Source organism: Chiloscyllium plagiosum, chromosome 1 (assembly GCF_004010195.1).
Source record: "Chiloscyllium plagiosum isolate BGI_BamShark_2017 chromosome 1, ASM401019v2, whole genome shotgun sequence".
NCBI lineage: Eukaryota > Metazoa > Chordata > Chondrichthyes > Orectolobiformes > Hemiscylliidae > Chiloscyllium > Chiloscyllium plagiosum.
In genome coordinates, this window is record NC_057710.1 from 97,117,379 (window position 1) to 97,130,810 (window position 13,432).

Here is a 13,432-nt window from a genome sequence, read left to right on the forward strand (position 1 = left end):
GAATATACCATTCTTTTTATATGTAAGGGGACCAGATTTTTAATACAGTGATACATGTCTAAAATGTTGTTTACCTCTATTTATAATAAATTAGAAATTTGGTCAATCTTGTTAAACTGGGTCTAAGACAGGTAAGTTGTGGAATTTTGCGTACACAGAACTGCAGAGCTCACTCTCCAGCACATCGCCCCACTCAGGCGTGACAAAGTTCACTGACTCATCCAGGTTCAGTTTTGAAACAGACGAGGATTTAAGTGTGATATCGTAAATAATACAGATAAAGGAAAATGCCATGTCCTGTGCTACATTTAAGACATGGTGCTGGAAACAGGAAAGGATTACCTGCAGAGTGCAGTGTTGACAGTCAGTGCAGTGTTGACAGTCTTCAGGAAACACTGAATTGGGGATAAACTGGCCCTGGCCCTGCCTGGCAGAAGTAAGGAGGGGGATATAATTAAGGCACAGCATTTGGGTTTACGGGAAGTAGAAGAGATACCAGATACTCCAGTTAGTGAAACATAGGAATCAGGTGACAATCAACTACTGTTAAATCAGCTTCAGCATTCGGAAGAAAAGAAACTAAAGGGAAGAAAGAACAGAGAAAATCAAGGAAAGTGGAAATGAAAAGAATGGACATGAGAAAACTAGAAGAACTGTGAAAGAGAAAGCAAAGGGAATGTGAACATAAAGTTAAGATTTTGCAGCTACAACAGTGTCAGATGCTGATGCAGGCCCTAATCGGAGTTATAAATTTCAAGTCCAACAAGAAAATGTTTCAGTTCGCACAGGGCTTTCCAAACTTTGAGAGAAAGGATATGAAGGTAGTCTTCTGTAATTTGAGACAATGGCAAGACAAATTAATTGAGTAAAGTGGAGTTGACAACGCTCAAGCAGAGTAAGTTGACAGGTAAAGCACAGGAAGTTTACACTTCAGTCAGTTTTCAAAATTAGGATCCTGCACAAAAAAAAACTACATTGGCGAGTAAGTAGTGCCCAAGGCACATAAGCAAAGGTTCTGAAATTTAAGATAACAACACAGGCAAACTTATACTGAATTCACAGCATTAAGCAATTAATTGTGACAAGCAGATACAAGCATTAAAAGCTGAAACTCTTAGTGAGACAATTCTTTGAGGAATTTAAACTCACTCCTTTCCTAATACAAACATGATGAGGATCAAAGCGTTGCAACTGCTAGACTGGCAGCAATAGACTGGCTGACAAATATGAGCTAATCCATAATCTGTACTATTTTTCCAACACCCTCAAATTCAAGAGGGAAATAAAATAGGAGTCTGAAAGGAAGGGAAGTAGCAGGCATACAAAATGGATGGCTGAGAATGCCTCAAGGTCTCCACCACATATCAGAAGCAAAAGTGCAGAGGGTGGAGATGTAAATAGGAAGCTGAAGTATTTCCATTCTAAGAAGGTGGGACAGATACATTCAGAATACTGGAAGTTGCAGGGAAATCCACGGAACTTACTTGAATTTGTAAAAAAATGTCCATTAAAAAAAAGTCCAAAAAAGAAACTCAAGGAGAAAAAAAAAGACCAATGATCAGATTACGGCTTTAACTATAACTAAGAGACTTGAGGTAAACACAGCTTGTGTAGATATGCATAGGAAGATAACTTGAGAATATAAAAGAGGTTTGTCTCAGAAAAGATAACACCTTTTCCTTCAAATGAAACTTTCAAGCCCATAACTATACTAAGGGATACAAAGGCTACTCCTTCTCTCATTTACTGGAGAGGATTTAGTTTTTTTCTCCACAGAGTTCATTGAAAGCAAACGTATGGGCTATTTGGATAGGTGGAGAGAATAACCTGGTTCTATTGTACAAAGTCCAATTAGAGTTTGATTTTTGTCTAGACTAGTGGTAGTTGAGGTGGTGAAGACATTACCTGTGGACAGAGTTGATTTATTTCTCACCAAATGATTTAGGACTGCAAGTTAAACCTTTATTAAAAGTCATAAAAAGTCTTATGGAAACCGAAGGAAACAAACAGTTGTAAGAATGGGTTCCAGGTATTTTTCCATCGTATGCAGTGATCAGAGCAATAGCTAAACAAAGTCCATCACCAGAGATCATAATAATACAGCAACAAATATTAGTGTAACTGAAACTCTATTTAAGAGTGAGGATAATTCAAAGAATGCTTTTGGCAATATCTTTGATTATTGAGGCTCAAGAAGCAGATCCAGAGTTAAATACATTAACATATCCAGCTTTCAAAGAAGATGAGGCTAAAGGAGTTTTAGAGCTATTGTATTAGAAATGGAGTTCTGGTGGAGAAGTTGGGACACCCTCACAGACCTGTAGATGAAGATAGGATGGCTGTTCACCAAGTAGTGATATCATACTTGTATCATAACAATCATACTGCTAGTACATTAAATTCCTATGGCAACACTTGGAGGAATGCAGAAAACGTAGACACTGATAAACAAAATCATTTAACATGGCCAAGACTTCATAAAGTCAGTGCAGTTCTATAAAACATGGCATACATGACAGGTGGTAGGAAAGCTTTAAAACGTAATTAAGTCAGCACCTTTGACACCATACTAGTTTTTGAAGAATTGTTCAGACTGGTATTAGTAGATTGTGTAGGATCATTAAAGGAAACAAAAGCAAGACATCAGAACATCCTTACAATTATGGATACAACAACCCAGTTCCCAGAAGCTAATCATTTAACGACAAATATAGTTAGGGTATTCATGGACATGTTAACTAACTATTTTCACACTCCATAAACTTCAAATTGAGAAACTTAGAACCCTGATGAACCTTCCACTGACTAACCTTTTCAGAGGAATTTGGGCACAAGAACAATTCAACTCAACTGGATATCATCAACAAACATTTGGGGGGCGGGGGGGAGCTTTGGAGAAATACCATCAAAACCATGATTAAGGCATTTTGTCATGAATACCCACAAAGATTGGGACAAAGTATTACATTTCTTATTATTGACCACTAGAGATTCTGCAAATCAATCTACCGGTTTTATTCCATTTGATTTTATTAGATTAGAGGTCTATGAAACTGATTAAAGAGAAGTTCTTAAAATATAGAAGGTAGGATCCTCAGCATTGGTTTACATGGCTGTTTCTGGAAAGATTCACAGGAGCACGTAGGATAGCACAAGAACATTCGAAAGTTTGACAACTGAAAATGAAAGAATGAGTAGATAAATATTCAGCAACTAGAATTTTTCAAGTGGAGGACAAAGTGTTGGTATTATTGCCTTTGCAAGGTGAACCTCAAAACAAAATTCAGTGATCTATGCAAAGCAGTTAGGAGGATTAGTAAAGCAACTTTTCATAAATACTTGATTGAGGGGAAGAAGAATCAGTAATGTCACAAACATACTGAACATTAAATCATTCATTCACTCATTAAAAAATATCATTGTAAGGACAAGGGGGATCAAGTGTGTCAGGTGGTCAGACTAGTGGAAGTTGACAGAGACAGTAAGAGTGAGGTGGAATGAGAAATAGACAGTTCTCAAAGCAAACCTCCCACAATTTGACTAATTATCTGAAATACTAGGACAATTAGGCATTGTCCTCATTTAAAAAGGATGGACAATGGAAGTATAAGATAACCCAAATGTACTATATTAGCTATGCATGATGTGGACTTGGAAGAGTCAGGACTATCAAAATAGCAAACTTGTTGGTTAAAGCCAGAAAAATAAGCTCAAGTGGAAACAGAGACAAATTGGAAATCCACTGATGGATCAATGAGATTCTGTATAGATTGATAAATAGTGTCATAAAGACAGATTTCTACTCACTTCCAGTTAGAAAACTCCACTGACAGAATTGGCAGCATTCATTTCTAAGATTGATTTATTAAAGTGCCAATAACATGAATGGCTAAAGAAATATCAGTTTTTGTTACATGAAATGGATAACATCATTGCTGAGTGATGTCATCTGAATTAAAAAAGCACTTCAGCTACATTCCACAGGCTTATGAATTAAGTTGTAGTTGAGATTCAAAATAGCATACTCTTATTTAGATGATGTTTAGGTGTATAGTAATGTACGGAGAGAACGTGAGACAAGTAGGACACTTGCTTGAACAATTACAGCTGGCTGGCTTAGTAATAAATTTAACCAAAAGTGTACTTGTGAAGGCAAGAGTTTATTACCTAGGGCAGATCGTAGGACAAGGAGAAGTGCTGCTTGACAAGTGTCAACAATGAAGTAAAGGCTCTCATAGAACATTCCATTCCTAACACTAAACAATTGAGATGTTAGGGGCAGGCTTGCCTGCCATTCTCATGTATCTTCAGTATTGCTGTGACAGAATTTTGAAGTGTCTAGCTATTAAAGGCCAATAAGTAGTGGGTTAGAATAGTGTTGTGTGCAAATGAAAGAGATATGCATCAATATTTCATTTCAGGAGTGGAGGTGAAGCGGAGCTGGAAATATTGAGAGGTAGAAGAAAGCAAAATTAATAATCTTTACAATCTGGCATTGAAATTCAGTTCACACAATCTAGATCATGAATTACTGGTTCACGTAGAGTAGCAAGCAGGGCAGAGCCACTCAACAGCAGCACGACACAATTAAGATAATTTATGGTTCCCAACATTCAACGGAAATAAAATACTCTCGATAGATGCTCAAACCCTGGAGGTGGAGGAACAAGAAGAGTGGCCATTTGAGAGCTGCAATGATAACTCATTAGTAGAAATTGAACCAGGACTCAGATGGGATTTAATACATGAACAAGATAGTTGCAGGTTTTTTTTAAATTTGGTTTTCAGTACATCCTCCTCCTAGGACAGGAATATGCAACCCATGTATTTGCTCAACAGACTTTGCACATACTGAACTGAAGTCTGTCCTTACATTTGGATGGGATGTTAAACTGACTTTGCACCATTTATTCAGATGGGTGTTCTGATCCATTGGTGTTATTCAAAGAAGCCAGGAGTTCTCTATTGGCTTGACCAATATTACTCCCCAAACCATTTGCTAAACAAAAAGATTAACTGATCTTTTATTTCATTACTGTCTGTGGGACAGCAGTGATATAATGTGGTTACAATTTTATCTGTAAGACATAGTGAATTCCATTCTAAATGCACTGTCAAGCAACTTGAAAAAACTCAATATGTTGAGGAACCATTTGTGGCAAACAAACTAAAAATTCAGAGACTACTACAATCGTGATTGTATTTCAATTTTGCATTTCTGACTTAAATGTTATGAACAAACACTTACTGCATGTGCTAAATAAAATTACTTAAAGTACTCACTTTATCAAAGCCCATAGCACACAGTTTGTCTACCTTTCTAGTGTACTCGGGGCTAGGAACAGGTGCTCCAGCATATACGTGCGCCCAGAGTCGGGCTGTCTGTTTAAACATCTCTGGATTTTGTTTGTACTGCAAACAGAATATATTGCATAAATATATTGCACATGTAGAGGCTTTAAGAAATTACATTGGTTTGTTGTGATGAATTAAATATTTTAAAAAGGAAACAAATTTCAACATGAAAAAACAAATTGATACAAATGTACTTTAAAAATGCACACAAGCAGTTTCATAAAATTGAAGATAGAGAAAGCAACATTGAGTGAGATCAGGGGTCAGACATCCATCCCTTCAGCCTCTGAAAACATGGTTGGTTTAGAGACAATGATGGGGGAAGGTAAAAAAAATAAGTTACCAAAACAAATTACATCATTTCTGTTAACTACAAAGTAATATTCAAGTCCAAAAGAAATATTGGTTAATTTCACCCAACACCTTCTCTTAATCTGAACAATAAAGAACAGATGCAACAAGCCTACTGCTGCTACATTTTTAGCTCAATCAGGGCTCCTGATTCACATAGATTAATGTTACTTCAGAATATATTTAAGGAGGAATTTCAAATTCCTGAACAATTATCTGTATGCTGCATTTATTTTCATATTCCTTTTATAAACAACCAGTGTGTTTTTTTTAAATCACTTGATGCTTACACTGACAAGCAAATTCATGACAGTTTAAATGTCATATAAACTTTTAATTTTCATTGTTTTAATGGTGAAAAAATGAAAACCTAGACTAATAAATTACTGTTACAGTAATGTCTCTTCTGCAAGGACTTCTTTAAGGCCATTTTGGTGTGGTATATTAATGCTATTTTCATTCAAATTCAATGTAAATTAAAATATCAACTATTTAAAATGAATAAGCATTAACCCAATTTCTCATAGGATGTTAATAATTTTAGCATTGCTGGAAGGCCGGCAGTGGTTATTGAAGCTTCCCATTTTGACTCATTAAAACATTTCTCATAAATACCAAAGTAAGGGGGGGGGGGGGGGGGGGGGGGGGAAACGAGAGAAGAAAAGACCGCTTTGACAAAGGGTCAGTTAGACTCGAAACGTCAGCTCTTTTCTCTCCTCACAGATGCTGCCAGACCCGCTGAGATTTTCCAGCATTTTCTCTTTTGGTTTCAGATTCCAGCATCCGCAGTAATTTACTTTTATGAAAAAGAGAAGTGCCCGTCACCTGATTAGCAAATGGGGTCCGTTATAGGAAAATACACCTGTTAAATAATGATGGACAGTTAAAGGCCAAGCTTTATTTTAATTTAAAACAGGCAGGTTGACTTGAAGGCATTGCCCTATTTTGTTAGCCTGAGACAGGCACAGCATGTACATACTGCATAAAGTGCAATGTTGTACAATTTTACGTTAGGAAAATAAAGAGCAATTTGAACAATCACACAATTCGTTCTAACTAAATTGTTTACAACAGCAATCTGTAAACGTTTTTAAACTCTGCAAGTTTTCAGATGGTCTTATGGTCACCCCCCTGAAGAATATACTTATGTGCCACATAGCAGTACTGCCAGGAAATTCACATCTGTTCTGATAAATTATCCATATTATTTGCACTTTTGAAAAATAAATATATATATTGATCATAAACCCAAGTATATATCTTTCTACATCATGCTTGCAGCTGCCCATCCTATTCTAACCTGTTGTGCCACGACTGCATCTTGTGGATCATCTGGTTCTGCTGCTGCCAGTAAGGCTTGTAATGATAATAAAACGGTCCTTAAAGTCATTGCAGCTGCCCTAAAAACAAAATTGAACAAAGTCAGTCTTCGAGCAGAGTACAAAATTCCAGAAAGTTCACATTCTACAGATAACCCTTCTTTGTACAATTCACTTCAACATAATACAAATTTCTTTTTAAGTTGTGAAAAGCAAGGAGGGCAACATTAAACAACACTGCTTCCTGGCCTTCTCTGAGTGGATGAAAATGGAGAACCAAAGCTTGAGAATAGATTATTTATCTACAGTGTTCAGAATATGGTACTCTAATGTGACCTAGAATGAGCAAGAATTAACAAGGTGTTCAGACAATAACATGATTGTTATTGAGACACTACTGGCCGAATGGAAAACCATAAGTTGGTGAAGATACTGTTTGCATAACTGATTGTAAAATCTCATACAAGGTGTAATTCATCTTTGACAATATCTGAACTTGCAGTCAACTTCAAGCAGGGGTTTCTGCTTGGAAAAAGGGGAAGCCAAAACGCTGAGTGCTGGAGATCCAAGAACAGTCACTGGACTCGAAATGTCAACTATTTAGCTCTTCACATTAAACTCAATCCAGTCCACATCGGTCATAGTTAATAGCATACGACTCTCAGCTAACACTGCATTCAATTATTTTGTTTATTCATGGGATGTGATACATCAGCATCACTGGCTGGACTAGCTTTTACTGCTCATTCCTTGTGGTCCTCTAAGGTGGTGGTGCCTTCAAGCTGCCACCTTGAACTACTGCAGTTTGTTTGCGATAGGGACTGACAAGATTTTAATCAGCAGTACTGAAGTAATGGTGATATATTTCCAAGTCAGGATAGTTAGTGACTTGCAGGTAGTGATGTTCACATATTTGTTGCTCTTGTCTTTCTAAAGATAGTTGTTGCTAGTTTAAGGTTTGGTTGAAGGATTACTTCAGTAATTGGTGATTACTTCAGTGCTTTTAAAGATAGTGTACACTACTTCGTGTTGAGGATGGAGGGATTAAATGTTTGACGATGTCTGTCAATCAACCAGGCTGCTTTGTCCTGGATGGTGTCAAGCTTCATTGTTGTTGAAGTTTATTCATCCAGGCAAGTGGAGAATATTCCATCACACTCCTGACTGTGCCTTGTAGATGGTGGATAGGCTTTGGGGAGTCAGAAGTTGATTTACTCGCTGCTGGATTCCTAGTCTCTGACCTACTTTTCTAACTACAATATTTGTATAGTTAGTCTAGTTCAGTTGATAGAGGGGAAACAGTGATGGCAATGTTAAGGGGTGAAATAGCAATTGCCTGGCACCTGTGTGGCATAAATGATACTTGCCACTTATGAGTCTAAGCTTGGACATTGCTGCATTTCGATCTGAATCACTTCAGATCTGAGAAGTCACAAATGGTGCTGAACAATGCACAATGAGCTGACATCCCAACATCTGACCTCAGTGGAAGCAAGGCCGTTGTCATTCGTAAGTAAGTGACAACTGAAAGCAACGTTGACCACACCTTCCAACATTTACTGGTAACGGGCCAGTAATTGGCCAAATTGACCATGTCCTGCTGTGTGCATACAGGACAATTTGTTAGGAGGATGCAAGTGACATTGGAACAGCTTGGCAAGATGGCACGAGTTTTGCAGAATAATTCTTCACCACTATTGTCAGAATATGCACCTAACACTGCCTTAAAAATGCTTCATATCCTTGACTACCTTCTGAGGTAGAGGATTTCAAAATCTCACAACTCAAAATAGATTCTCATCTGTTTTGAGGAAACTCCTAGTTTTAAAACAATGCCCCCAAATTCTGTACTCACCCACAGCATAAACATCCCTGCCAAATCCATTTTATCAAGATCATTCAGGATCTTACAGACTTCAATCAAGTCACTCCTCCCACTTTTAAAATCCAGTGGAAAAAACCCAAACTGTGCCATCTTTCCTCATAAGATGACCCATTTAATCAGGATATCAATGTAGTTATTCTCTTCTGAACCATCCCAATGCATTTGCATCTTTCCTCAAATATGATAAACTGCATAGCATTTCAAATGTAGTTTCACCAATGCCTTGTATAACTGAATGAAAACAACCTTGCATTTACATTCATTTCTTCTCATTGTAAAGAATGGCATTCCACTAGCTTTCTTGATTACATGCCATGCCTATAATTCACACACTAGAGTACTTAAATTCCTGGGGTATTTTCTCTGGATCGTCAGAGAAAATACCCCAGAAATTATAGAGGTTTATAAAATCATGAGTGGCATGGATAGGGTAAATTGACATGGTCCTTTCCCTGGGGTTAGTGTGTCCAGAACTAGAGCACATAGGATTAGGGGGAAAGAGGAGAAAGATTTAAAAAGGGACCTAAGGGGTAACTTTTTCACACAGGGGATGGTGTGTGCATGGAATGAGCTGCCAGAGGGAGTGGTGGAGGCTGATGTAATTACAACATTTAAAAAGACATCTGGATGGGTACATGAATATAAAGAGTTGAGAGAGATATGGGCCAAGTGCTGGCAAATGGGACTCTATTAACTTAGGATATCTGGTTGACATGGACAAGTTGGACTGAAGGGCCTGTTTTCATGCTGTACGTCTCCATGACTTAGTTTTTAATGAGGGTTTACAGCATTGCAATAGAACAAGGAATTAACAATTCAATGAATTAAAAAAGGGTAGAGAATATTGAGCTTTTGCCTAACATTAAGATGCCCAGTGACAGAGAGACAAAGACTGAATATCCAGGAAGTTTAGAGTATGAAGTCTAAAACGCTAAAGCTAGTAAGACAATTGGCCGGAAAACTGCTGGAAGCTGAGTGTTTGGGAAAAGATATATGTTTGCTCTGAAGGTGATTAAATATCACTAAGAATAAAGCTCCAGAAAATAATTAAATCCCAGCTAAGCAAGAGTCTTTGGTGTGTAGGCAGGGATGATTTTTGACTAATGTTGGTGGATCTAAACATGGTTGTTGAGGTAAAAAGGTGGAATCTTTCATTAATATTTGTAATAAGACTGCTTCAAATGCTCTTGTACAGCATTTGTGTAGTTTTTTTTGGATAAGGAATATTCATCCCTTGTTTAAAAAGGTATTTTAGTCACATACATTCACAAGAGATTCTAATCTCCAAAGTAAATAGAAAAAAAAACCTTAGGATCTATCAAACCAGGTCCCATTCTGAGATCTGACTTCTTCAGTATTACCATCAGCTGAGAATATAACACAAGTATAGTGACCAGAATTGGACACAGTACAGTTGGTTCTGCTATAACATAGTAGTTCCATTCTTGTGCAATCCAGTGATAAAAGAAAATCGTGTAGTAGCAGCACCATTGAAACTAATGGGGCCAGAATCATGTTGGAATCAATACAAACTTTGAAAGTTCACACTTTAGAAAGTGCCCCCAATTCATCAATAGCATTATTGAAAATTTGTGTTAACAAAACATGCATTAACAAAACATGCATTCTAGTGGAACAACTTGGACTGTAAAGCTGTTGGTGAAGATTGATGAAGCTCAACATCCCAACAGCTTTACTATCTAATTGCTCAAAATGTTCTGCCACCTTCAAGGATCTATTCACATTGATCTCAAGATCCCACTGTCCCTACAGATCTTTAGAACTGTACTAATTGTTATGCCTTCTTCCTAGTCTTTCTGCCAAAATGTTAATTACCATTCTATTTGCATATTCACACTATACTTTTCCTTTTTATTTCCCCTTAATTTATTGCGCTTGGTCCACTTCTCACTCAAAGAAATCGAGATGAAAACAAATATGGATTCTCACAAACAGAAAATATAAGAAAATTATTAGAAGGATGTGGAGAAAGAAAAGGTTTATGCTGACTGGCTCCTTTATGTAGTGTTCCTTTTTAAGATTTCGTCACTATTACAGATGTTCTATCCTGCAGTTTATATACACCACAATTCTAAACCTACAAAAGTGCAAAAACTTGAAAGTAAAATGCACAAATCATTAACAAGCACTTATGAGTGTCCTGAAATTACTTATGTCTGTAAAATACTTCGTAACTAGCTTCAGTATTTCTAATTTAAAGCACCTAATTTTTTTGACAATAACATTTTTTACAAAATCACAAGAGCACTGAAATTTTTAAAATATGAATTATGCTAAAAGTGATCATCATATAAAATGTGGAATTCCAACAACCACAGATGCCTGCTTGACCTTTGATGCAAAATAATTCATATCCAAGTTGTAACATAAGTAGATGAATTAACAGCACAAATCATCGTGAATGATTATGATGTGGTCGGCATCACTGAAACAGAGTTGCAGGGGGTTCAGGACTGGCAATTAAACATTCAAGGATTTACAACTTGTCAAAAAGACAGGGAGGTGGACAGAGGGGGTGGGGATGCTTTGTTAGTTAAGAATGAAATTAAATCTATGGCACTGAATGACATAGGGTCAGATGATGTGGAGTCTGTGTAGGTGGAGTTGAGGAACCACCAAAGGCAAAAAAAACAGAATGGGAGTTATGTACATACCTCCCAGCAGCAGTCGGGACCAGGGGCGCAAGATGTACCAAGAAATAAATAGGGCATGTCAGAAAGGCAAGGTAACAGTGATCATGGGAGACTTCAACATACAAATGGACTGGCTGAAAAATGTTGCTGGTGGATCTAAAGAAAGAGAATTCATGGAATGTTTACAGGATGGCTTTTTGGAACAGCTTGTGATGGAGTTCACAAGGGAGCAGGCTATTCTGGACTGAGTGCAATGCAATGAGCCAGACTTTATAAAAGATCTTAAAGTAAGGGAACACTTTGGAGGCTGCGATCATAATATGGTAGAGTTCAGTTTACAGTTTGAAAGAGAGAAGGCAAAATCGAATGTAATGTTGTTACAGTTAAATAAAGGTAATTACAGGGGCATGAGAAAGGAACTGACGAAAGTCAACTGGAAGCAGAGCCTAGTGGGGAAGACAGTAGAGCAACAATAGCAGGAGTTTCTGGGTGTAATCGAGGACACAGTACAGAGGTTCATCCCAAAAAAAAAAGAAATTTTGTGAGGGGGTTGGGGAGGGAAAGAGAGTCAGACACACACACACACACACAAAAAGGAAGTCAGGAAATATTTCATAGAAAAAAGAGGAAGCCTATAAAGTGGCCAAGAGCACTGGGAAATCAGAAAACTGGGAAGACTAAAAAACAGAGGATAAAAAAAGAGAGAAATAAGGAAGGAGAGGATCAAATATCAAGCTAAGCTAGCCAGTAATATTAGAAATGATAGTAAAAGTTTCTTTCAATACATAAGAAACAAATGAGAGGCAAAAGTAGAAATTGGGCCGCTCCAGGAAGGCTCATTATGGGAGGTAAGGAAATAGCTGAAGAACGTAATAAATACTTTGTGTCAGTCTTCACAGTGGAAGACAGGAGTAATATCCCAACAATTAAGGAGAGTCAAGGGCCAGAGCTGAGTATGGTAGCCATTACAAAATAGAAAGTGCGAGAAAAGCTAAAAAGGTCTAAAATTTGATAAATCTCCTGGTCTGGATAGGTTACATCCTAGAGTCCTGAGGGAGGTGGCTGAAGAAATAGCGGACGCGTTGGTTGTAATCTTTCAAAAATCACTGGAGTCAGGGAAGGTCCCAGATGATTGAAAAATCACCATTGTAACCACCTTGTTCATGAAAGAATCAAGACAAAAGATGGAAAATGATAGGCCGATTAGCCTACCCTTGGTTGTAGGTAAAAATCCTAGAATCCACTGTTAAGGATGAGATTGCTAAATTCTTGGAAGTGCAGGGTCAGATTAGAACAAGTCAGCATGGATTTAGTAAGGGGAGGTCGTGCCTGACAAACCTGTTAGAATTATTTGAAGAGGTAATAAGTAGGTTAGACCAGGGAAACCCAGTGGACGTTATCTACCTAGTTTTCCAAAAGGCCTTTGATAAGGTTCCTCACGGGAGGCTGCTGAGTAAGGTGAGGGCCCATGGTGTTTGAGGAAAGCTACTGGCATGGATTGAGGATTGGCTGTCTGGCAGAAGGCAGAGAGTTGGGATAAAAGGTTGTTTTTCAGAAGGGAAGCTAGTGACAAGTGGTGTCTCGCAGGATTCAGTGTTGGGGCCGCAACTGTTCACTTTATACATTAATGATCGGTATGAAGGGATTGGGAGCATTCTGGCGAAGTTCGCCGATTATAAGAAGTTAGGCGGACAGGCAGGCAGTTCTGAGGAGGTGGGGAGGCTGCAGAAAGATTTAGACAGTTTAGGAAAGTGGTCCAAGAAATGGCTAATGAAATTCAACGTGAGCAAATGCAAGGTCTTGCACTTTGGGGAAAAAAGAATACAGGCATGGACTATTTTCTAAACTGAGAGAAAATTCATAAAGCC

At 37.8% G+C, this 13,432-nt stretch overlaps 1 protein-coding gene across 3 annotated transcripts in view; it reads right to left on the reverse strand.

The window, feature by feature from the left end:
- ube2kb (ubiquitin-conjugating enzyme E2Kb (UBC1 homolog, yeast)) overlaps positions 1-13,432 on the reverse strand; it is a 91,412-nt gene that overhangs the window by 7,953 nt on the left and 70,027 nt on the right. For all 3 annotated transcript variants that reach the window (XM_043692758.1, XM_043692770.1, XM_043692763.1), the window contains 2 exons: positions 7,007-7,106; positions 5,284-5,412 (listed from right to left, as the gene is read on the reverse strand). In XM_043692758.1, the coding sequence (XP_043548693.1) occupies positions 5,284-5,412; positions 7,007-7,106 (229 nt within the window). The remainder of the gene's footprint in view (positions 1-5,283; positions 5,413-7,006; positions 7,107-13,432) is intronic.